Source organism: Heterodontus francisci, chromosome 4, assembly GCF_036365525.1.
Source record: "Heterodontus francisci isolate sHetFra1 chromosome 4, sHetFra1.hap1, whole genome shotgun sequence".
NCBI lineage: Eukaryota > Metazoa > Chordata > Chondrichthyes > Heterodontiformes > Heterodontidae > Heterodontus > Heterodontus francisci.
This window is the reverse complement of record NC_090374.1, coordinates 6,094,064-6,121,009: the sequence shown is the minus strand read 5'-3', so window position 1 is coordinate 6,121,009 and position 26,946 is coordinate 6,094,064. Positions and strand designations below refer to the sequence as shown.

The 26,946-nt window shown below is 46.0% G+C and overlaps 1 protein-coding gene across 2 annotated transcripts in view; it reads left to right on the top strand.

Annotated features, from left to right (window-relative positions):
• The window catches only part of LOC137368873 (UDP-glucuronosyltransferase 3A1-like), a 126,959-nt gene extending 115,899 nt beyond the window's left edge, over positions 1-11,060 (top strand). For both annotated transcript variants that reach the window (XM_068029097.1, XM_068029098.1), the window contains exons 7-8: positions 2,738-2,957; positions 8,371-11,060. In XM_068029097.1, the coding sequence (XP_067885198.1) occupies positions 2,738-2,957; positions 8,371-8,647 (497 nt within the window). In that variant the 3' untranslated portion in view covers positions 8,648-11,060. The remainder of the gene's footprint in view (positions 1-2,737; positions 2,958-8,370) is intronic.
• The last annotated feature ends 15,886 nt before the right edge of the window (positions 11,061-26,946 follow it).

The following is a 26,946-nucleotide window of genomic DNA, read 5'->3' as shown; positions in this document are numbered from 1 at the left end:
TACCTGGGACAGATCTGTTCTCAACCCACTGAAATTGGCCCTCCTCCAGTTAAATAGTTTTACTCTATATTGCCCCTTGTCCTTTTCCATTGTTGATCTACACTTTATGATACTATGATCACTGTTCCCTAAATATTCCCCAACTGACATTTGATCCACTTGACCCACCTTATTTCCCAGAACCAGATCCAGCCATGTCTCCTTCCTCATTGGGCCAAAAACATACGGATTAGTAAATTCTCCTAAACGCACTTCAGAAACTCTTCTTTTCCGCCTCGCTCTCGTACATTACTACTATACCACCTTATGTTAGCTTAATTGAAGTTCCCCATTATCACTACACAAATTTTCTCGTCTATATCTTTCCCACACAGCTGGTAGTGTAAATGCATCTCTGTTGTTTCTTAACTCTCACCAAGTAGATTCTGTCCTTGACTCATCCAGACATCCTGACCGGAATTTTTCATTGGACAGGAGGCCCCGTCCACTGGCCGAAAAGTCAGTGGTGAGCCTGCCTCTGGTGGGCCTCTCCCCAGGCCTTTAATTGGTCTTGGGCGGGACTTCCACCTCCTTGAGGCAGGAAGTCCCGCCTGATGGAGCTGCCAGCCAATCGGCGGGCCAGCAGCTCTTAGCCCCAGCAGCACCACTGGGAGTGGTGGCCAATGCTGGGACTACACCCAGCCATCAGCAGCAAGCGGAAGATGGCTCCAGAACTAAGGTAAGTTTTTAGGGCCTCGCCGGGGACAATCAATTGGGCCTCGACGTGGCAAGAGGGGTCAGTTAGGGGGGCAGGGGGAGTGTTGTGCATTGAGTGGGGGGAGGGTTTGGGGGCGGTTGGTGCTTCAGGAGGTGCCTGATCAGGAGGCCCCCCCACCAGCCCGCAAGAAGGCAGCCCAGTTTCACCAGGTGGGGTTTTTCAGGCCCCTTAAGTGCCAGTTAATTGGCTACTTAAGAGCCTTGATTGGCCTGGGGTGGGTGGGCCGTTTCTCACCACTGCCGCCTCCCCACATAAAATTGCAATGGGGGCGGGAGGGGTTTGAGAATAGTGCCCCCCTGCCTCCCACTCAATTTTATGACCCCCACCCCACCCCCTGCCACCAGCCCTCTCGTTTGGGGGGTCATAAAATTCTGGCCCCTGTCTGTTTAGCACTGTAACATTCTCCATAATCAATACTGCCACCCCTCCCCCTTTCTTTCATTCCCTATCTTTCCTGAGCACCTTGTGTCTAGGATAATAAAAACAAGAAATACTCAGCAGGTCTGGCAGTATCTGTGGAGAGAGAAGCAGAGTTAATGTTTCAGGTCAGTGACTTCATCAGAACTGACAAATATTAGAAATGTGAAAGGTTATAAGCAAGTAAAGTGGGGGTGGGGCAAGAGATAACAAAGGAGAAGGTGTAGATAGGACAAGGTCACAGAATAGCTGACCAGAAGGTCGTGGAGCAAAGGCAAATATGTTAATGGTGTGATGAAAGACAAAGCATTAGTGCAGAGAGGGTGTGAATAGACTGTAAAGCACCAAGCACTCCAAGTACAAACATTAGGCACAGTAGAAACAAACTAAAAAAACGAAAACAAAATAACCAAGTAAAAAAGGAAAAAGAAAAAAAAGAAAAAATAATTAAATATAAAATGGGGGGCTGTCATGCTCTGAAATTATTGAACTCAGTGTTCAGTCCGGCAGTCTGTAGTGTGCCTAATCGGAAGATGAGATGCTGTTCCTCGAGCTTGCGTTGATGTTCACTGGAACACTGCAGCAATCCCAGGACAGAGATGTGAGCATGAAAGCAGGGGGGAGTGTTAAAATGGCAAGCAACTGGAAGCTCAGGGTCCTGCTTGCGGACTGAGCGGAGGCGTTCCGCAAAGTGGTCACCCAGTGTAGAGGAGGAATATATATTATCCAGTCCTGCTCTTTTTTAATCCAGGTCTCGACATTATTGCCATAACATTATATTCCCAAATAAAAACAAGAAATGCTGGAACCACTCAGCAGGTCTGGCAGCATCTGTGAAAAGAGAAGCAGAGTTAACTTTTCGGGAGGGTCAGTGACCCGAAACGTTAACTCTGCTTCTCTTCTCACAGATGCTGCCAGACCTGCTGAGTGGTTCCAGCATTTCTTGTTTTTATTTCAGATTTCCAGCATCCGCAGTATTTTGCTTTTACATTATATTCCCATGTGACTATCTGCAGCTCATCAACCTTATTTACAATGCTTCGCACGTTTGCACACATGCACTGTAGACCTAATTTAGACCTTCTTGTATTCTCTCTTAGTCTGATCCCACCTAATGCTATACTATTTCTTACTTCAGTGCTATCTGTCTGTCACAATCTCTGTCCACCTTGTTCTTCTTTCTAATTCCACGTCCTGGTGCCCATCTCCCACACTCAAATGGATCTTGAATTAAGTGAAATGCAGTTTTGGAAAGAGAAAACTGTGAGGGCCTGTGGCTTTGGGCAAAGTCACTGCCGTCTGAGAGCACCTCACTGTAGTCCGTCCTCAGTGCTGTAACCTGAGAAATGCAGCTTTTCAGCTGCTCCATTTTTACTGCTAGTTTCTGCTGCACAAACCCTGCTCCACATAACACTCAGCTACAGACTCCGAGGGATGATTTGTCCACTGTATGAGGATTTATGTTTCTAGTCAAACCAGTGGAGTTAAAAAGTCTGTCTGGCGAGGCTGTAAGGCTGCGACCTGTCTCAAGTAATGTTTTGTTAATTCTTTGTGTGTTGCTAGGACACCCAAAGGCTCGCCTCTTGGTGACTCACGGTGGCCTCAACAGCCTGATGGAAGCAGTGTACCACGGAGTGCCAGTGATTGGAATCCCGCTATTTGGTGATCAGTTTGATAACATGGTGAGAGTGGAAGCGAAGGGTCTTGGTTTGACCATTCAGGCCAGCCAGCTGCAAGCCCGGGAGCTGAGTGATGCTATGGCAACAGTTATAGGAGACAAGCGGTATGTACAGTGGGTGTGTATGTGCAAGAATGTGCGTGTGGACAAAGGACTGTAAATTGAACCAAAGAAGCTCCAGGACTGATAAATGATCTTTGGTTGCAGTACCATTGTTCCACTGGGTCACTTTACTGTGGAACACTCCAGTCAGGGTGCACCTGATATGCAGGACACTGTCCATGCTGACCCGAGTGTGTCTCATGCCCTCGGAGCCTGCTTACATCGGCTAATTAACACCTGAGTCATGATGACACTGATGGGCGATCTCCACTATCATCTTCTCACTAGTTGGTGTCCTCTCGAATACACCCAGCAATGCAATTGTACATCTATTGTTTCTTAGCTCTAACCAAATAGATTTTGTCCTTGACCCCTCTCTCTCCAGCACTGTAATGTTTTCCTTAATTAATACGCCTCCTCTTTTCCATCCTTTCCCATCATCCCTTGAATCTCCTTTATCCAGGATTATTTAGTACACTGCCCATTGAAGTACATACCAGTAATCAAGGGTAACCTTCGTTGAACCTTGCTGCCACACTATAGGTTCCCAGTCTATATTCTAGGAAGGATCATAGGAAATAGGAGGAGTAGGCCATTCGGCCCATCGAGCCTGCTCTGCCATTCAAATAGATCATGACTAATCATCTACCTCTACACCATTTTCCCCACTATCCCCACATCCCTTCATGTCATTAGTATTAGAAATCTATCGATTTCTGTCTTGAACATGCTCAATGATTGAGCTTCCACAGCCCTCTGAGTTAGAGAATTCCACAGATTCACCACCCTCTGAGTAAAGAAATTCCTCCTCATCTCAGTCTTAAATAGCCAACCTCTTATTCTGAGACTGTGTCTCCTGTTTCTAGACTCACCAGCCAGAGGAAACATCCGAACCACATCTACCCTGTCATGTCCTGTAAGAATTTTGTAAGTGTCATTGAGATCACCTCTCATTCTTCGAAACTCTAGAGAATACAGGCCCAGTTTCTGCAATCTCAACTCATAAGATAATCCTGCCATCTCAGAGGTTAGTCTAGTGAACCTCCATTGCAATCCCTCTGTGACAAGTATATCCTTTCTTGGGTAAGGAGCCAAAACTGTACATAAATCTCCAGGTGCGGTGTCACCAAGTTTTTATACAATTGAAGCAAGACTTCTTTACTCCTGTGTTCAAATCCCCTTGCAATAAAGGCCAACATACCATTTGCCTTCTTAATTGCTTGCTGCACCTGTATACCAGCTTTTAGTGACTCATGAACAAGGACACCCAGGTCTCTTTGGACATCAACACTTCCCAACCTCTCACCATTTACCAAAGTGAATATTAGAGCTATGGGAAGGGGAGAGGGAAGATTCACTTGAATTATATCACTTTTAGTTCGGAAGAAAAGATTGAAAAGTTGGAATGTTTATCATTGGAACAGAGGAGGTTAAGCAGCATCCAATGCAAGTTTTCAAAATTATTGGGGACCAGTTTTCCTGCTTATTCCTGAAGACTACTTTTTCCATGTGAACAAGCAGCATGAAAGAGAAAGATTCTCCAAATTGCACAATGTTCAGCACCATTTGCGACTCCTCAGAGACTGAAGCAGCAAGGTCTGGACAACATCCAGGCTTGGGCTGAGAAGTGGCAAGTAACATTCACGCCACACAAGTGCCAGGCATCAGAAACATAGGAACACAGGAGCAGGAGTAGGCCATTCAGCCCATCGAGCCTGCCCCACTATTCAGTACGATCATGGCTGATCATCCACTTCAATGCCTTTTTCCCACACTGTCCTCATATCCCTTTATGTCATATTTAGAAATCTGTCAATCTCTGCTTTAAACATACTCAATGACTGAGCTTCCACAGCCCTCTGGGGTAGAGAATTCCAAAGATTCACAACCCTCTGAGTAAAGAAATTTCTCCTCATCTCTGTCCTAAGTGGCTTCCCCCTTATTTTGAAATTGTGTCCCCTGGTTCGAGACTCCCAACCAGGCAAAACATCTTACCTGCATCTACCCTGTCTCTCCCTTTAAGTATTTTCTAGGTTTCAATGAGATCACCTCTCATTCTTCGAATCTCTAGAGAATACAGGCCCAGTTTCCCCAATCTCTCTTCATAGGATAGTCCCACCATCCCGGGAACAAGTCTGGTGAACCTTCGTTGCACTCCCTCTATGGCAATAATATCCTTCCTAAGGTAAGGAGACCAAAACTGCACACAGTACTCCAGGTGCTGTCTAACCAAGGTTCCATACAATTGAAGCAAGACTTCACTACTTCTGTACTCAAATCCTCTTGTGATAAAGGTTAACATACCATTAGCCTTCCTAATTGCTTGCTGCACCTGCATGTTAGCTTTCAGTGACTTATTGACAAGAACACCCAGGTCCCTTTGTACATTTACACTTTCTAAACTCTTACCACTTAAGAAATACTCTGCACATCTATTCTTCCTACCAAAGTGGATAACCTCACATTGTTCCACATTATATTCCATCTGACACATTCTTGCCCACTCACTAAGTCGGTCCAAATCCGCTTGAAGCCCCTTTGCATCTTCCTCACAACACACATTCTCACCTATTTTTGTGTCATCTGCGAACTTGGAAACATTATATTACAAACCCGCGACCTCCACCACCTAGAAGGACGAGGGCAGCAGATGCATGGGAACACCACCACCTGCAAGTTCCCCTCCAAATCACACACTATCCTGACTTGGAACTATATCGCCGTTCCTTCACTGTCGCTGGGTCAAAATCCTGGAACTCCCTTCCCAATAGCACTGTGGGTGTACCTACCCCAAATGGACTGCAGCGGTTCAAGAAGGCAGCTCACCACCACCTTCTCAAGGGCAGTTAGGGATAAATAATAAATGCTGGCCTGGCCAGCGACGCCCACATCCCATGAATGAATAAAGAATGTATCTGTGCACATGGAAGGGTTCTCAGTGGGACAGCATTTTTGTGGTGTTGATCTTAATTGTGTTACATTTAGAGTAGTTATGGAAAAGGATAAAGATAGACCAAGAGTAAATGTTTTAAATTGGGGAAAAACCAATTTTATTGAGCTGAGGTGTGATTTGGTAAAAGTGAACTGGAAACAGCTCCTTGAAGGTAAATCAGTGTCAGAGCAGTGGGAGACATTCAAGGAGATAGAGGGGGTCAGAACAAATATGTTCCCACAAAGAAGAGGAGGACTCCTAACTCTAGACACTCCTGCATGTCAAAGAGCATACAGCGTCGGGTAAGGCCAGAACACAATACTTATGTCAGATATCAAGAGCTCAATACTATAGAAAGCCGAGAGGAGTATAGAAAGTGCAGGGATGAAATTAAGGAAATTAGGAAAGCAAAGAGAAGGCATGAAAAAATATTGGCAAGTAAAATCAAGAAAAACCCAAAGATGGTTTATAAGTACATAAAGCACAAGAGGATAACTAAGGAAAGAGTAGGGCCGATTAGAGACCAAAAAGGTAACTTGTGTGTAGAGGCGGAAGATGTGGGCATGGTTCTTAACAAATATTTTATGTCTGGTTTCACTAAAGAGTGGGGTGATGCAGACATTGTAGTTAAGGAGGAGGAGTGTGCAATATTAGATGATATAAACATAGTGAGAGAGGAGATGTTAAGGGGTTTAGCATCTTTGGACACCTGGATAAAATGTATCTCAGGTTGCTGAGAGATGCAAGGGACGAAGATTTCCAATCTTCTCTGGCTACAGGTAACATTGTGCCATTGTTTCAAATGGAAGGAAGGGGTAGACCGAGTAATTACAGCATTGGAAAAATCATTCTGAGGGGCAGTATAAATGGTCATTTAGAAAGACACTGATTAATCAAGGACTGACAACATGGATTTGTTAAAGGAAGATTGTGTCTGACTAACCTGATTTAATTTTTGAGGAGGTAACAAGGAGGGTTGATGAGGGTGGCATGTTGGATGTAGTATGCAAGGATTTCAGAAAGGCTTTTGACAAGGTCCCACATGACAGACTGGTCAGAAAATTAAAAGCCCATGGGATCCAATAGCACATAGCAAATTAGATCGTGAGGGGAATTGAATACAAAAGTAGGGAGGTTATGCTTCAGCTATACAGGGCATTGGTGAGACCACATCTGGAGTACTGTGTACAGTACTGGTCTCCTTATTTAAGAAAGGATGTAAATGCGTTAGAAGCAGTTCAGAGAAGGTTTACTGGGCTAATATCTGGAATGGGCGGGCTGTCTTATGAGGAAAGGTTGGACAGGCTAGGCTTGTATCTGCTGGAGTTTAGAAGAGTAAAAGGCGACTTAATTGAAACATATAAGATCCTGAGGGGTCTTGACAGGGTGGATGTGGAAAAGATGTTTCCTCTTGTGGGAGAATCTAGAACTCGCGGTCACTGTTTAAAACTAAGGGGTCACCCATTTAAGACAGAGATGAGGAGATTTTGTTTCTCTCAGAGGGTTGTGAGTCTTTGGAATTCTCTTCCTCAAAAGGCGGTGGAAGCAGAGTCTTTGAATATTTTTAAGGCAGAGGTAGATAGATTCTTGTTAAGCAAGGGGGTGAAAGGTTATCGGGGGTGGGTGGGAATGTGGTGTTGAGGTTACAATCACATCAGCGATGATCTTGTTGAATTGTGGAGCAGACTCAAGGGGCCGAGTGGCCTACTCCTGCTGCTAATTCATATGTTCGTATTCTCGTATGACTGGAGAATTTTATCGATGAAGAAAGATTGGATTGGCTAGGGTTGTTTTCTTATAACAGAGGAGGCGGAGGGGCGATTTAATTGAGTTGTATAAAATTATGATGATTATGTTAAGAGTGGATCGGAAGGACCTATTTCCCTAAGCAGAGAGGCCAATGACAAGGGGGCGTAGGTTTGAAGTAATTGAAAAAAGGATTAGAGGAGGTTGAGGAGAAATGTTTTCATCCACAGGGTGGTGGTGGGTTCGAACTCTGTGCCTGAAAGGGTGGTAGAGACATAAATAAATCCTCATCGCATTTAAAAACATATGTGGGCGTGCACTTGAACTGCTGTAACCTCCGGGGCTGCAAACCAACAGCTGGGAATGGGCTGGATTGCTCTTTTCTGTCTGGCACAGACATGATGGGCTGAATGCCTTCTGTCTGAGGCCTAAATGTTCTGTTTTTACAAGGTGCCCAGTTTGGGTGGTGTTACAGGTTTGCTACTGTCGTTCAGGAACCATTCCAACTCTACCCCCGATTGAACCAATCCTGCACTGCATGTTTAAACATTAATACCCTCAGGGCAAGTAAGGCTGGGCTGGAAGTGTAGCCTGTCTACTTCCCACAAACAGGTACATCCGGTTTATTGCCAGCTGGGGAACGCCCCACAGGTCCAAGTGCAGAGACAGGGAAGAATATTTTTTAAAGTTCCAAAAATGGAAGGTAGAAGAACAATTTTTTTTCTTTTTTTCAAACAGGTATAAGACTTCGGCACTGACTCTGAGTCACATTCATCGCTCACATCCATTCCCCACACATCAGCGTCTGATCCGGTGGATAAACCATATCTTGCAGCTCGGGGGAGGGAATCACCTTCGACCTTACGGGTTGCAGCTGCCATGGTACCAGCAGTACCTCATTGATGTCATTTTGTTTCTGCTGGTGACTGTTTCTATGACAATGTACATTGTAATTAAGATACTGAAGAGAGCAATGGGCTGTCTGCGGAGGGGAGGAAAAATGAAAGAGGCTTGAAGTGACTTAGTTACTGATCAATATACTCAAGCAGTTTGCCATTTATGGACTTAAAAAAATATATTTTAATGGTGTTTTTGTGGTGCACCATGAAGTGATTAGAACTTAATTAAAGTGTAATGGTGAGAGTCTTGTTTTTGTACCATATCTGATTGAATTGTGAAAACTTCAGCCAGTAGCACAATGATGGATCTTAGCCTATGTGTCACTGTTACAAAGTGAGAACTCTGGTGAGGAATATCATTCGTACATTTTCTGGGAAATATAATATTCTATCCTACAAGTGAATTCTTTTACAAAAGTAATTTTAAGTGATTGTTAACTTCTTGTTAATGTCAAGATGGGTTTATTGGATTTTTTTTATAAATATAAAAACTTCGATCTTTTGTTAAGGTAGAAGCAGTCCAAAGAAGGCAATGCTATCATTCATATTATCATGAAACGTTAACTCTGCTTCTCTCTGCACAGATGCTGCCAGACCTGCTGAGTATTTTCCAGCATTTTTTGTTTTTATTTCAGATTTCCAGCATCTGCAGCATTTTGCTTTTATAATATTATCATCCAGTCAGATTTAGAGGTGTTGCCGAGTGTATGTTTCATAGGAAGACAGGAACAGGAGGAGACCATTCAGTCACACAAGCTTGTCCTGTCATTTAATTAGATCATGGATTGATTTGCAACTCCATTCACTGATCTTTAATCCATATCTGATTGCCTTATCTAAGAAAAGTATGTTGATCACAGTTGTGAAATTTTCAATTGATCGCCAGAATTGGCATCCTTTTCGGGAGTGAGCTCCAGATTTCCTTCAGCATTTGTGTGCAAAAATGCTTCCTGACTTCACTGTTGAAGCTGGCCCTAATAAAGATGATATCCTCTTGGCACTGGATTTCCTACCAGAGGAAACAGTTTCATTCTACCGACACCATTGAATCTCTCTATCGTTTTAAACACCTTAATTAAACACCTTAACCATCAGCCTCAAGAAAACGAACATCATGGGGCAGGACATCAGAAATGCTCCATCCATCAATATCGGTGACCACGCTCTGGAAGTGGTTCAAGAGTTCACCTACCTAGGCTCAACTATCACCAGTAACCTGTCTCTAGATGCAGAAATCAACAAGCGCATGGGTAAGGCTTCCACTGCTATGTCCAGACTGGTCAAGAGAGTGTGGGAAAATGGCGCACTGTCACAGAACACAAAAGTCCAAGTGTATCAAGCCTGTGTCCTCAGTACTTTGCTCTACGGCAGCGAGGCCTGGGCGGCACAGTGGCGTAGTGGTTAGCACCGCAGCCTCACAACTCCAGTGACCCGGGTTCAATTCTGGGTACTGCCTGTGCGGAGTTTGCAAGCTCTCCCTGTGACCGCATGGGTTTTCTCCGGGTACTCTGGTTTCCTCCCACAGCCAAAGACTTGCCGCTGATAGGTAAATTGGCCATTATAAATTGCCCTTAGTATAGGTAGGTGGTAGGGGAATTGAGGGAAGTTGGGGATGTGGTAGGAATATGGGGTTAATGTAGGATTAGTATAAATGGGTGGTTGATGGTCGGCACAGACTCGGTGGGCCGAAGGGCCTGTTTCAGTGCTGTATCTCTAAATAAAAAAAATAAACGTACGTCAACCAAGAGCGACGTCTCAATTCATTCCATCTTTGCTGCCTCCGGAGGATCCTTGGCACCAGGTGGCAGGACCGTATCTCTAACACAGAAGTCCTCAAGGCGGCCAACATCCCCAGCATATACACCCTACTAAGCCAGCGGCGCCTGAGATGGCTTGGCCATGTGAGCCGCATGGAAGATGGCAGGATCCCCAAGGACACATTGTACAGCAAGCTCGTCACAGGTACCAGACCCACGGGCCGTCCTTATCTCCGCTTAAAAGACGTCTGCAAACGCGACATGAAGTCCTGTGACATTGATCATAAGTCTTGGGAGTCAGTTGCCAGCGATCGCCAGAGCTGGCGGTCAACCATAAACGTGGGGCTAAAGTGTGGCGAGTCGAAGAGACTTAGCAGTTGGCAGGAAAAAAGTCAGAAGCGCAAGGGGAGAGCCAACTGTGTAACAGCCCCGACAAACAAATTTTATCTGCAGCGCCTGTGGAAGAGTCTGTCACTCTAGAATTGGCCTTTATAGCCACTCCAGGCGCTGCTTCACAAACCACTGACCACCTCCAGGCACTTACCCATTGTCTCTTGAGACAAGAAGGCCAAAGAAGAAGAAGATAAGGCTAACTTTCAAATGTTCCCTAAATCTCTTCTTTCAAAATAAATAGAGGGATACAACATCACTGAGTTTCATTCTGTAACATCTCTCTGAATCCCTGGGAAAGGACGATCTCTTAAAGGCACAATTTAGCAATAATATGATGAATTATGTCATTTCTTGGAATAAACCAATTTATCCTTTGAAAGGCTTTATTGGATATGTGATCAGTGAGTTGCTGGAGACTGGGAGAAAGACCTTCTGTTGTTACCAGTTACAGACAAACAATATTCCTCATTACCAAGCTGCCACATGCAGTCCGCCAGCTTTACAGTGTGTGTTCCACTGAGGCGTTATTGGTCACGGATGGACAGCAAAGAGGACAGTGTATTCTTTGACAGACCATTGTCTGATGGACCCCTTGATTAAGTTTGACATGTCACTTTCTGTGGCATTCAAGACCTCGTGAACAAACCTGGCATTGTATGGAGCAGGAGGGTAGGTGTGGCAAGAATGGTTAGGAGATTGATGCCAGGCAGTGAGTCTGGGAATGAGGTGTCAGTCACACGAATGACACTGTCTCCTGCCATCTCCGAATTGGATCCCACCTGTTGCAGTAGGACAGTCATGCATATTGTAATTGGTCATGAGAAATGTATCTGGAAAGGGGTTTCTGGCTGGATTGAGTGCCAAATGCCTGAGGTCAATGCGTAGAAGAGCTAATTGTAATTGCTTCCAGTGAGTAACTCTGGTTACTTCGGTTCCAAATACTGTAAAGCTTGGTCTGGTCGAACCGTCCTCTAGTTAGTGTCTCAGTGTTGCAACCTTGCAAGCTGCATAGTGGAGCTACACATCCGGGTGCTCCGGTTTCCTCCCACATGCCAAAGACTTGCAGGTTGATAGGTAAATTGGCCATTAGCAATTGCCCCTAGTATAGGTAGGTGGTAGGGAAATGTAGGGACAGGTGGGGATATGGTAGGAATATGGAATTAGTGTAGGATTAGTATAAATGGGTGGTTGATGGTCGGCACAGACTTGATGGGCCAAAGGGCCTGTTTCAGTGCTGTATCTCTAAACTAAACTAAACTAAACTAAACATCTCACTGATTTGTAGGGTTGAGTGGGAGCATCGTGTATTAATAGATTGGAATATCTGTAGTGAAGTAATCACATTCAAAACAGTGTCCTATGAACTTACTGATTTCACTCCCTTAGTCATAACTGTTTGGCCTAGGAGTGGTGCTGCTATCTTCGCTGAATTTCACAGCCAACGGCTTCCCTTTTGTGACACATTCATTTCTTTGTGCTGGACTGAAGCAGTTATTGTCTGCTGTCTTCTTATTTCCTTGTGGGAACTGACTATTGTAAGTGCCTGCTTTCACTAAGCAGTTAGTAATACATAAAGAAATTATGTTGTTTCAAATTAAAATGAACACTAGCTTCCTGGAGATGTCATTGCAGATATTCTGTCTTACAGATGCACAATGGCTCTCACTTAGCCTTGGCTCAGTAGTAGCCAACTCAGATCTGAGTCACAAGGTTCTGAGCATGGTTATGCAGGCTGATACGCCGGTGCAGAACTGAGGGAGTGCTCAACACTCGGAAATCTCAACTTTCAGGTGAGATGTTAAACCAAGTCCTTGTCTGCCTTGATTAAACATCCTATTAGGTTCACAAGGGATTTGGTTAAAAGTCTGTAAATAAAGTTAAGCTACCAATCAGCCAGGATCTAACTGAAAGGGACAGTGGCTTGAGGGGCTGAATGACCAATTCCTCTTCCTGTGTTTCCATTCATTTTCTGGAGTGTCAGTTGGTTGAGGGAGTGAATGATAGAGTGGGTGAAATTAGTCTTGTGCTATAACGTAAAACGGGCAATAGCAAATCAGAAGCCCATGTTACACTCTACCCAATTTGACAACTGGGTAGTCAGTGAGACCAGCTGCCAATCTGCTGTGGGCCATTTGTGCTACTGCCCATGAACAATTTCATCCTCAGGTTATGCAAATGAGAATAAAGTGAGCCCTGATGTTGTGGAACTGACAACATCTGTGCTGGGAATAGTTTGTTGCTTAGCCCACAGTGCAATGAGGTGATTGTGCCCAATTTTACAGGGTCATTTTAGTTTAATAATTAGTGTCATGCTAGGCCCCCACCTGCCAAGAATGAGGCACATCAATTTTGTCATGAACATTGATTTTTAACTGTTGTTGGAGTGAGGAAATGACTTGTTAAACAGATCAGCCGTGGCTGAAAAAAATATTTACATACTAACAGACATCGAAGGTGAGGAAGCGCATTCCAGGGCTTGCTAAGGAAGATACAATCCACAAGGACTAGGACTGGTTAGACCAGCTGGTCACATGACAACCTGGCTGTTCCAGGGTTTTTTTGAACTGGCTACAGAGAGATGGAAGTCAGAGTGTGTCCTGGACTGAGGAGATCTCTCTCCTGTCTGCTCCCATCTCTTTCTCACAAGCCTCTGAATCCACTGAAGACACATGAACCCCAGGAGAGAAAAGTCTCCTACAGTGAACAAGTTTTAAGAATAATACTGGGCCCCAACGAAAAGCAAGGTCTACCAACACTCAAGTGAACTCGAAGAATCGTAACAACAGCTCTTCAGATATTGCCTCAAACTTTTCCACTTCATTTTTTCTTCTGCTCTTTTCTGTCTCTATTTGCATATGTCAATCACATTTGCACGCTCGCGTGGGTGTGTTGTGTATCTGTAGGCGTTAACTGAATTAGAGTTTAAGTTTAATAACTTTCAACCTTTCTTTTTTAAACCTAAGAAAGACTGTTTATGCTGGTTTCTTTGCCTCATATTTGTAAAGCGGTGAACAAGGATTCACCAAGATGGAGCTCAAAACACAGTGTGTTTAAAATTAAACAGTTACAGTAAGACCAGGTGAAGGCTGAAAGAGAACACTAGACCTTTTTCTCACCTGGTTGTAACATTAGCATAAACTCCCAACACAGCTTAGGCCTTCCACAGAAGTTTTCTAATGAAGGATGTGGGAAACAAAACCAGCAATTCAAATTTTAAGGCTGTGTTTGCAATTAAAGGTTGTTGGTTGTATATTGTGAAAAATATTGTTTCAGCTATTATAAAGCTTCAACAAAGAACAAAGAACAGTACAGCACAGGAACAGGCCATTCGGCCCTCCAAGCCTGCGCCGATCCTGATGCCTGTCTAAACTAACACCTTCTGCACTTCCGGGGACCGTATCCCTCTATTCCCATCCTATTCATGTATTTGTCAAGATGCCTCTTAAACGTCTCTATGGTACCTGTTTCCACCACCTCCCCCGACAGCAAGTTCCAGGCACTCACCACCCTCTGAGTAAAAAACTTGCCTCGCACATCCCCTTTAAACTTTGCCCCTCTCACCTTAAACCTATGTTCCCTATTAACTGACTCTTCCACCCTGGGAAAAAGCTTCTGACTATCCACTCTGTCCATGCCACTTATAAGTTTGCAAACCTCTATCATGTCGCCCCTCCACATCTGTCGTTCCAGTGAAAACAATCCAAGTTTATCCAACCTCTCCTCATAGCTAATGCCCTCCCGACCAGGCAACATCCTGGTAAACCTCTTCTGTACCCTCTCCAAAGCCTCCATGTCCTTTTGGTAGTGTGGTGACCAGAATTGCATGCAATATTCTAAATGTGGCCGAACTAAAGTTCTGTACAGCTGCAGCATGACTTGCCAATTTTTATACTCTATGCCCCGACCGATGAAGGCAAGCATGCCGTATGCCTTCTTGACTACCTTATCCACCTGCGTTGCCACTTTCAGTGACCTGCGGACCTGTACGCCCAGATCTCTCTGCCTGTCAATACTCCAAAGGGTTCTGCCATTTACTGTATACCTCCCACCAGTATTAGACCTTCCAAAATGCATTACCTCACATTTGTCCGGATTAAACTCCATCTGCCATTTCTCTGCCCAAGTCTCCAACCGATCTATATCCTGCTGTATCCTCTGACAATCCTCATCATGATACGCAACTCCACCAACCTTTGTGTCGTCCACAAACTTACTAATCAGACCAGCTACATTTTTCTCCAAATCATTTATATATACTACAAAGAGCAAAGGTCCCAGCACTGATCCCTGCGGAACACCACTAGTCACATCCCTCCATTCAGAAAAGCACCCTTCCACTGCTACCCTCTATCTTCTATGACCGAGCCAGTTCTGTATCCATCTTGCCAGCTCACCTCTGATCCCGTGTGACTTCACCTTTTGTACCAGTCTGCCATGAGGGACCTTGTCAAAGGCTTTACTGAAGTCCATATAGACAACTTCCACTGCCCTTCCTTCATCAATCATCTTCATCACTTCCTCAAAAAACTCAATCAAATTAGTGAGACACGACCTCCCCTTCACAAAACCATGCAGCCTCTCGCTAATAAGTCCATTTGTTTCCAAATGGGAGTAAATCCTGTCCCGAAGAATCCTATCTAATAATTTCCCGACCAATGACGGAAGGCTCACTGGCCTATAATTTCCTGGATTATCCTTGCTACCCTTCTTAAACAAAGGAACACCATTGGCTATTCTCCAGTCCTCTGGGACCTCAAATGTAGCCAATGAGGATGCAAAGATTTCTGTCAAGGCCCCAGCAATTTCTTCCCTTGCCTCCCCCAGTATTCTGGGGTAGATCCCATCAGGCCCTGGGGACTTATCTACCTTAATGCTTTGCAAGACACCCAACACCTCCTCCTTTTTGATAATGAGATGACTGAGACTATCTACACTCCCTTCCATAGGCTCATCATCCACCAAGTCCTTCTCTTTGGTGAATACTGATGCAAAGTACTCATTTAGTACCTCGCCCATTTCCTCTGGCTCCACACATAGATTCCCTCCTCTGTCCTTGAGTGGGCCAACCCTTTCCCTGGTTACCCTCTTGCTCTTTATATACGTATAAAAAGCCTAGGGATTCTCCTTAATCCTGTTCGCCAATGACTTTTCATGACCCCTTTTCGCCCTCCTGACTCCTTGCTGAAGTTCCTTCCTACTGTCTTTATATTCCTCAAGGGATTCGTCTGTTCCCAGCCTTCCAGCCCTTACGATTGCTTCCTTTTTCTTTTTGACTCGGCTCACAATATCCCTCGTTATCCAAGGTTCCCGAAACTTTCCAAACTTATCCTTCTTCCTCACAGGAACATTCCGGTCCTGGATTCTAATCAACTGACATTTGAAAGACTCCCACATGTCAGATGTTGATTTACCCTCAAACAGCCGCCCCCAATCTAAATTCTTCAGTTCCTGCCTAATATTGTTATAATTAGCCTTCCCCCAATTTAGCACCTTCACCCGAGGACTACTCTTATCCTTATCCACAAGTACCTTAAAACTTACGGAATTATGGTCACTGTTCTCGAAATTCTCCCCTACTGAAACTTCGACCACCTGGCCTGGCTCATTCCCCAATACCAGGTCCAGTACGGCCCCATCCCTAGTTGGACTGTCTACATATTGTTTCAAGAAGCCCTCCTGGATGCTCCTTACAAATTCTGCCTCATCCAAGCCCCTAGCACTAAGTGAGTCCCAGTCAATATAGTGGAAGTTAAAATCACCCACCACGACAACCCTGTTACCTTTACATCTTTCCAAAATCTGTCTACATATCTGCTCCTCTACCTCACGCTGGCTGTTGGGAGGCCTGTAGAAAACCCCCAACATCATGACTGCACCCTTCCTATTCCTGAGCTCCACCCATATTGCCTCGCTGCATGACCCCTCCTAGGTGTCCTCCCGCAGTACAGCTGTGATATTCTCCTTCACCAGTAATGCAACTCCTCCACCCCGTTTACATCCCCCTCTATCTCGCCTGAAGCTTCTAAATCCTGGAACATTTAGCTGCCAATCCTGTCCTTCCCTCAACCAAGTCTCTGGAATAGCAACAACATCATTGTTCCAAGTACTAATCCAAGCTCTAAGTTCATCTGCCTTACCTGTTATACTTCTCGCATTGAAACAAATGCACTTCAGACCACCAGTCCCGCTGTTCTCAGCAACATCTCCCTGTCTGCTCTTCCTCTTAGTCTTACTGGCCTTATTTACTAGTTCCCCCTCATTTATTTCACTTGCTGTCCTACTGCTCTGGTTCCCACCCCCCTGCCACACTAGTTTAAACCCTCCCGAGTGATGCTCGCAAACCTCGCAGCCAGGATATTTGTGCCCCTCCAGTTTAGATGCAACCCGTCTTTCTTGTACAGGTCCCATCTGTCCCTGAAGAGATCCCAATGGTCCAGATATCTAAAACTCTTCCTCCTACACCAGCTGTTCAGCCACGTGTTTAGCTGTACTATCTTCCTATTTCTAGCCTCACTGGCACGTGGCACAGGGAGTAATCCTGAGATTACAACCCTAGAGGTCCTGTCTTTTAACTTTCTACCTAACTCCCTAAACTCCCCCTGCAGGACCTCATCACTCTTCCCTCCTTAAATAAGGTGACCAGTACTGTACGCATACTCCAGATGTGGTGTCACCAATGCCCTGTATAGCTGAAGCATAACTTTCCTACTTTTGTATTCAATTCCCCTCGTGATAAACGATAACATTCTATTAGCTTTCCTAATTCCATGTTGAACCTGTATACTAACCTTTTGGGATTCATGCACTAGGACACCCAGATCCCTCTGCATCTCACAGCTCTGTAATCTCTCACTATTTAGATAATATGCTTCTTTTTTATTGTTCCTGCCCAAAAATAGACAATTTCCCACTTTCTCACATGATACTCCATTTACCCGGTCTTTGCCCACTCACTTACCTATCTATTCCCTTTGTAGCCTCCTTCTGTCAGAGGTCATGGTGGGGTGGGGGCAGAAAATGCCTCCCGGAGAGGCCACCACAGGCCTCGACACCGGGAAGGCCTGGTCCCATGTTGCCACGGCAGTGAGGCCTCGTGGCGACCCCCCACCTCCCGCCACTTGGCGTCAGGAACCAAGTCTAAATATGTTTATTAATTAAAATAAATAAATGAAGTATTTACCCACCCCCGCCATCCTTCCACTCTAATATTGCTGCCATTAGCCAGCACTCCCGTACCTTCGGTACCCGTTTGGAGATCCGATGCAGGACACTGGTGGGGAGGGGGAGCAGGTATGTATTTCAGAGCGGAGTCACAGTAATCTGATTGGTCTAGTGGATGCTGAGAAGGGGTAAAGATTAAAGTTTGTAAACTCTGGGGGGATGGTTGGGTACAGAAGGTAAGTATTTTGGGAGGGAGAGGACACGTCATGAATTTTATGGTCATTTTAGTGGGTGGGAGAGGGTTGGAATAACTAATTTTTTCCAGTCATTATTCTTTAAATATTTAAATACATGGAAGGGCTGAATGCCCTTTAAAAATGGCATTGGCACCTGCACAGTGGCACCTGGTGCCATTGCTGGGGATGGACCGCGCACCCCCTCCATGTCATTGTGGGGGGCGGTTCGCCCCGGCGATTTACATCCACTGCCGGATGTAAAACCCAGCCTGGAATGTCACAGCATGGTGATGATTTACACGAAAGGATTTGTCTTTCAAAGACTTGGCCTTAACCCATTCAGGTAATTTGTTATCTTGAGACAAAAGGTGCTTGAGAAGGAGAGATACAGAAGTTACCTTTAAACTAACTGCAAGTACTTCTGACTTGAACGTAAAAACCATGTAATGCCATCAAACTTGGTCTGAAGTTTTAACATTGTACTTGGAAAAGCAAAATATGATCAGAACAAGTCAGTATGGTTTTACTAAAGGGTGATTGTGTTTGACAGGGGAATCTCAAACTAGGGGACACTCTCTTGGCCAGTCTGGACATAGCAGCGAATGCCTTTCCCATGCGCTTGTTGATTTCTGCATCGAGAGACAGGTTACTGGTGATTGTTGAGCCTAGGGAGGTGAACTCTTGAACCACTTCCAGAGCGTGGTCGCCGATATTGATGGATGGAGCATTTCTGACGTCCTGTCCCATGATGTTCGTTTTCTTGAGGCTGATGGTTCGGCCACATTCGTTGCAGGCAGCCGCAATCCTGTCGATGAGTCTCTGCAGACACTCTTCAGTGTGAGATGTTAATGCAACATTGCCAGCAAAGAGGAGTTCCCTGATGAGGACTTCTAGTGAGATAGTGGTGCTTGAGATGGCTTGGCCATGTGAGTCACATGGAAAATGGCAGGATCCCCAAGGATACATTGTCCAGTGAGTTCCTCACTGGTATCAGACCTACTGGCTGTCCATGTCTCCATAGAGTCATAGTCATAGAGAGATACAGCACTGAAACAGTGATCGCCAGAGCTGTCGGGCAGCTATAAAGGCGGGGCTAAAGAATGGCGAGTCGAAGAGACTTAGCAGTTGGCAGGAAAAAAGACAGAAGTGTTTCAGTTTCAGAGATACAGCACTGAAACAGGCCCTTCGGCCCACCGAGTCTGTGCCGACCATCAACCATCCATTTATACTAATCCTACACTAATTCCATATTCCTACCACATCCCCACCTGTCCCTATATTTTCCCTACCACCTACCTATACTCGGGGCAATTGCTAATGGCCAATTTACCTATCAACCTGCAAGTCTTTGGCATGTGGGAGGAAACCGGAGCACCCGGAGGAAACCCACGCAGACACAGGGAGAACTTGCAAACTCCACACAGGCAGTACCCGGAATTGAACCTGGGTCGCTGGAGCTGTGAGGCTGCGGTGCTAACCACTGCACCACTGTGCCGTACTGTGAGTAAGGAGAGAGCCAACTGTGTAACAGCCCCGACAACCAATTTTATCTGCAGCACCTATGGAAGAGTCTGTCACTCTAGAATTGGCCTTTATAGTCACTCCAGGCACTGCTCCACACACCACTGACCACCTCCAGGCGCTTACCCATTGTCTCTCGAGACAAGGAGGCCAAAGAAAAAGAAGGAAAAAAGGAAGGGGTCACGCATTTAAAACTGAGATATGAAGGAATTTCTTCTCTCAGAGGGTGGTAAATCTCTGGAATTCTCTACCTCAGAGTTGTGGAGGCTGGGTCACTAAATGTATTTAAGGAGGAGGTAGATAGATTTGTGAAATCTTGGGGAGTTGAGGGTGATGTAGAGCAGGTCTGAAAGAGGAGTTGAGGCCTGGGACAGATCAGCCATGATCTTATTGAATGGTGGGGTAGGCTTGAGGGGCTGAATGGGCTACTCCTGCTCCTATTTCTTACGTTCTTATGTAAAGTTAACATGCAGATGCAGCAGGCTATTCGGAAGGCAAATGGCATGTTAGCCTTTATTGAAAGGAGATCGGAGCACAGGAATAAAGAATTCTTACTAAAATTGTACAGGGCTTTGGTGAGACTGCACCTGGAATACTGTGTGCACTTTTGGTCTCCACATTTAAGAAAGGATATACTTGCACTGGAGGCAGTGCAGCAAAGAGTTACTCGATTGGTCCCTGGGATGAGGGGGTTGTCCTATGATGAGAGGCTGAGTAAATTGGGCCTATATTCTCTGGAGTTTAGAAGAATGAGACGATCTGATTGAGACATACAAGATTCTGAAAGGGCTTGATCGGGTAGAAGCTGAGAGATTGTTCCCACTAGTCAGGGAATCTAGAACACGGGGACACAGTCTCAGGATAAGGGTCCAATCATTCAGGACTGAGATGAGGAGAAATTACTTCACTCAAAGGGTTGTAAATCTTTGGAATTCTCTAACCCAGAGGGTTGTGGATGCTCCATCATTGAATATATTTCAGACTGGGATAGATAGGTTTTTGATCCCTCAGGGATTCGAGGGATATGGAGAGTGGGCAGGAAAGTGGAATTGAAGCCCAAGATCAGCCATGATGGTATTGAATGGTGGTGCAGGCTCGATGGGCCGAATGGTCTACTCCTGCTCCTGTTTCTTGTGTTCTTGTGCTAATTATTTCTGAGATTTGAATTGCTAATAAATGTTGATGAGTTTCTATTTCAAGCACTCAAAGGGAGAATTTACCTGGTTTAAGGGGATAATCAAATTTTAATTGAAAAAACTAATGAAAAGCAGTCTGGGCAGGGGTTGGCAACATGTCTGTACAGGGACACCAGTGTCTGTAGTAAAGAAAATTGAAGTCTATGGTAATTTTAAATGTCTTGCTAAAGTAATTAGAAAGGATCGAGATCATTGGGCATTGGGCTAGGTCCTAGAATATGAAGCAACAATTAACAATATGGAGCAGACTGACAGTTACAAAGAAATCAATGTCAAAGAAAAGGTTATTGGGAGAAGTTGATCAATGACAGTAACACAGAAGGGGTTAATAGTGAATTGGCAGCCTGTTATACACAGTGGATGATATTCTTCATTATTAGTGTTAACATTTCGACCTCCTTCTCTACTTTAAAACAAGTTCCACTGCCACTCGCTTTCAATCCATCCAGTCTGGATCTCTGGCAGAGTGGCAGCACAAAGGAACATCAGCAAGTGTTTCCAAAATCCACCGTGACACAATTGAGTCTGTACAGGTGACACAACACTGTGAAAAGTTCAATCTCTAAATCTTCTTCACTAACATGTGTGTTGCTTTCACTGTATGAAGTATGCCAGCATGTATTGATCGTGTCTCCTCCCATTACATCATTGGCCTTTCAGAACTGCCAATGTATGGAATAACATCATTGCCATGGCAGTATTACTCTTGTGGTCTCCACAGATGCAGTAACATGGACAATAGCTCAGTCTGCTGCTGCCTATAATGGTTGAAACAAAAATGTTGCAGATGCAGACTACTGCACAGAAGGTGATCGAGGGTGCTGTGTAGCTTCCAGAGCTCATGGTGGTTCCTATGGAACAGAGACCCTTTGTCTGATAAGCCACTGCCATGTTTCCCTAGCTCACTGCTCACTGATATCAGAGCCTGGGTGCTCTCTACCCTCCCATGCGCCTTTTCTGTTGTAAGTCCTCAGCGTCCTCATAGTCCGAGAAGGATTCCTGCTGACATCTCTCTTTATCATGCCAGGCCTGCCCCCTATTGTCTGCGTAGTTGTGCAGAGCACAGCGAACAGCAAGAAAGGAGCTGCCTTTGTGGCTCATAGCACAGGGCAGCACCCGATCTATCCAGGCAGTGGGAGCACATTTTCAGCATGCCGATCACCTGCTCAATGGTGGCTCTTGTAGCTCCGTGGCTGGCTTTGTGTCTCTCCGCTGCAGCAGTGGTGGGATCTCTCACTGCTGTCAGGAGCCATGTCAGCAAGAGGTATCCCTTGTCTCTAAGAAGCCACCCCTCCACCTGAGCCAGTTCAGTGAACAGCAGCGGTAGCTGGGACTGGCGCAGGATCCAGGAGTCATGGCAGCTGCCTTAGAAGCGGGCACAGATTTGCATGAAGTGTCTCCGGTGATCACATACCAGCTGTACCGAGATTGAGAGGAATCCCTTAATGGTAATATATGCAGCTGGTAGGCTTGCAGGAGCCCTCATGGCCAAATGGGTGCAGTGTCCGGCAATGGTGCCGAAACCGATGACCCTCTGGGCCTGGCTGTTAGGGTCTGTCCTGAAGCGGACGTACTCACTGGCCCTCCGGTACAGGGCATCAGTGACTTCCCCGATGCAGCGGTGCACTGCTGACTGTGTGACCCCACAAATGGACCAGTGGACCCTGAAATGATGCATAGGTGTAAAGGCTAAGAGCTGCTGGAACTATGAGGACCATAGCCATAGAATGTCCACTGAAGCCCATAGGCTGCAGATCATCATTGAGCAGGGCACAGAAATGTGTCACCACCTCTGACAGCCACAGTTGTCTCTGACACTGGCGCTCTAGACTTGTGCTGGTATGTCATGCGAGACCTGTAGATGTGTGGCATTCTTTAGTGGCGAGCTTCCCTTGGGGGCTACTGCTCACAACCAGGGGCCTCTACGTGGACTGCACCTGCCTGTTGGTTTTGCCTGTGGTGCATATGGATTCTCAGGAGAAGTGGATCACACAATCTAGGATGAGCCATACCCATTTCCAAGTGACAGAGTTGTATCCTTCACTTATTCGGAGGTTCCTAACAGGGCAGGCAGTTAATGACAGGTACATCAGGTGCTTGCATGAATCAACTATGGGGTGTGGCATGGCATTGCCCATCTTAGCTCACACTAAGTGTGGCACAGCATGACCACATGAACATTTTACCAGCTGCATCAATGGCCCCCACCAGCCAGATAACCTTTATACTGTTACCGTTTCTGACACCCTCCCTACACATAGAGTGTCTGGAGTGCTATTGCTCCTTCACACACAAACAAACAATGGTGCAGAGCAGACAGGTTTATGGAGGGAGGGTATGCAGTACTTCTCTTCATGCCTGTACAGCTGTGCCCCCAGTAATCCCAGAGCCCTCCCACCTCCCTTCCAGTATGTAGAGTCGAAACCCCGGTTTAGAGAGATTTACCTGCACTGTCTCCAATTGCTCCCTCTTCTGCTGTCCCACTGGCTTCTCTCATTCCTGAATGGGATGGCACGTTCAGTGAAAAATCAAGAACAGAGGAGTGATGAGCAGCGGGAAGCATAATCAGGTAAGGTAAGTAGCGCTTAACATATTTAAATTAGGGTTCCGCTGCCGAGTGGCGGGAAGGTGGGGCCGCACCAAGGTCCCGCCTCTGCCAGTAAAAGGGGGCAGGATATATTCAGCATCGGGGGTCATGGCAGGCCTCTCCCGCTAGAATATTCCAGCCTTCTTCCGACAGGAGAGCCTCCGGAAGCTCGGCTTCAGCCGAGTGTTAGGCTTCGACCTGACACTTTGGTTAGCTCAAAATGACTGAGGACCTTGAGGAGTGAAGAGACCATCTACACCTCGCCTGCCTCATCCATTGGGGAGATGGCCAAAACCGTTCTGCCCCACTGTATGATCTGGGATTCGTTCAATCTGAACGGTCATCTCTCTTTTCTGTCTATTTAGCTTATGCATCATCATATTTAAACTGCTACTCCTTAGTGCACATTATACTTAAAACTGTTGAATATTATGATCTCAACCCCCTTCTTTGGATATTTGTGATGACGCAACCTAAATCTTGCAACACGGAGTTCCGGGAAAGATAGGAATGGATTTGAGAGATGACAACACCTTCAAGGACTATGGAGAGGAAAGGGAGGTTGGAATAAAATCAAGAAATGCTGGAAATACTCAGCAGGTCTGGCAGCATCTGTGGAGAGAGAAGCAGAGTTAATGTTTCAGGTCAGTGACCCTTCATCAGAACTGGCAAATATTAGAAATGTGAAAGGTTTGAAGCAAGAAAAGCGGGGGTGGGGCAAGAGATAACAAAAGAGAAGGTGTTGACAGGACAAGGTCACAGAGAATAACCGACCAGAAAGTCATGGAGCAAAGGCAAACAATATGGTAATGGTTTGCTGAAAGACAAAGTGTTAGTACAGAGAGGGTGTTAATGGACAGAAAAATGAACAGCCCTGGCCCCAAGCACAAACATGAAAAAAAGCAGTGGGTAGGCACAGTAGAAACAAACTAATACAAAAGAAACAAATAAAAAAGAAAAATAACTAAAAATAAAAATGGGGGGCTGTCATGCTCTGAAATGATTGAACTCAATGTTCAGTCCGGCAGGCTGCAGTGTGCCTAATCAGTAAATGAGATGCTGTTCCTCGAGCTTGCGTTGATGTTCACTGGAACACTGCAGCAATCCCAGGACAGAGATGTGAGCATGAGAGCAGGGGGCAGTGTTGAAATGGCAAGCAACCGGAAGCTCAGGGTCCTGCTTGCGGACTGAGCGGAGATGTTCCGCAAAGCGGTCACCCAGTCTGCGCTTGGTCTCCCCAATGTAGAGGAGACCACATTGTGAGCGGCTAATACAGTATACTACATTGAAAGAAGTACAAGTAAATCGCTGCTTCACCTGAAAGGAGTGTTTGGGGCCTCGGATAGTGAGGAGAGAGGAGGTAAATGGGCAGGTATTACACCTCCTGCGATTGCAGGGGAAGGTGCCATGGGACGGGGACGAGGTGGTGGGGGTAATGGAGGAGTGGACGAGGGTGTCACGGAGGGAATGATCCCTTTGGAATGCTGACAGGGGAAGGGAGGGGAAGATGCGTTTGTTCGTGTTATCACACTGGAGGTGGCGGAAATGGCGGAGGATGATCCTTTGTATGTAGAAGCTGATGGGGTGGAAAGTGAGGACAAGGGGAACCCTGTCACGGTTCTGGGAGGGAGGGGAAGGGGTGAGGGTAGAGGTGCAGGAAATGGGCCGGACACGGTTGAGGGCCCTGTCAACAACAGTGGGGGGGAGTCCTAGGTTGAGGAAAAAGGAGGTCATATCAGAAGCACTGTCATGGAAGGTTTTTTTTATTCATTCACGGGATGTGGGCGTCGCTGGCCAGGCCAGTATTTATTTCCCATCCCTAATTGCCCTTGAGAAGGTGGTGGTGAGCTGCATTCTTGAACCGCTGCAGTCCATGTGGGGTAGGTACACCCACAGTGCTGTTAGGAAGGAAGTTCCAGGATTTTGACCCATCGACAGTGAAGGAACGGTGATATCGTTCCAAGTCAGGATGGTGTGTGACTTGGAGGGAACTTGCAGATGGTGGTGTTCCCATGCACCTGCTGCCCTTGTCTTTCTAGTTGGTAGGGGTCGCGGGTTTGGAAGGTGCTGTCGAAGGAGCCTTGGTGCATTGCTGCAGTGCATCTTGTAGATGGTACACACTGCTGCCACTGTGCGTCGGTGGTGGAGGGAGTGAATGTTTGTAGATGGAGTGCCATTCAAGCGGGCTGCTTTGTCCTGGATGGTGTCAAGCTTCTTGAGTGTTGTTGGAGCTGCACCTATCCAGGCAAGTGGAGAGTATTCCATCACACTCCTGACTTGTGCCTTGTAGATGGTGGACAGGCTTTGGGGAGTCAGGAGGTGAGTTACTCGCCTCAGGATTCCTAGCCTCTGACCTGTTGTTGTAGTCACGGTATTTATATGGCTATTCCAGTTCAATGGTAGCCCCTAGGATGTTGATAGTGGGGGATTCAGTGATGGTAATGCCATTGAACATCAAGGGGAGATGTTAGATTCTCTCTTGTTTGAGATGGTCATTGCCTGGCACTTGTGTGGCGCGAATGTTACTTGCCACTTATCAGCCTAAGCCTGGATATTGTCCAGGTCTTGCTGCATTTCTACACTGACTGCTTCAGTATCTGAGGAGTCACGAATGGTGCTGAACATTGTGCAATCATCAGCGAACATCCCCACTTCTTACCTTATGATTGAAGGAAGGTCATTGATGAAGCAGCTGAAGATGGTTGGGCCTAGGACACTACCCTGAGGAACTCCTGCAGTGATATCCTGGAGCTTAGATGACTGACCTCCAACAACCACAACCATCTTTCTTTGCGCTAGTTATGACTCCAACCATCAGAGAGTTTTCCCCCTGATTCCCATTGACTCCAGTTTTGCTCGGGCTCCTTGATGCCATACTCGGTCAAATGCTGCCTTGATGTCAAGGGCAGTCACTCTCACCTCACCTCTTGAGTTCAGCTCTTTTGTCCATGTTTGAACCAAGGCTGTAATGAGGTCAGGAGCTGAGTGGCCCTGCGGAACCCAAACTGGGTATCACTGAGCAAGTTATTGCTAAGCAAGTGCTGCTTGATGGCACTGTTGATGACACCTTCCATCACTTTACTGATGATTGAGAATAGGCTGATGGGGCGGTTATTGGCCGGGTTGGATTTGTCCTGCTTTTTGTGTACAGGACATACCTGGGCAATTTTCCACATTGCAGCGTAGATACCAGTGTTGTAGCTGTACTGGAACAGCTTGGCTAGGGGTGCGGCAAGTTCTGGAGCACAGGTCTTCAGTACTATTTCTGGAATATTGTCAGGGCCCATAGCTTTTGCAGTATCCAGTATCTTCAGTCGTTTCTTGATATCACGCGGAGTGAATCGAATTGTCTGAAGACTGGCATCTGTGATGCTGGGGACTTCAGGAGGAGGCCGAGATGGATCATCAACTCGGCACTTCTGGCTGAAGATTGTTGCAAATGCTTCAGCCTTATCTTTTGCACTGATGTGCTGGGCTCCCCCATCATTGAGGATGGGGATATTTGTGGAGCCACCTCCTCCAGTTAGTTGTTTAATTGTCCACCACCATTCACGGCTGGATGTG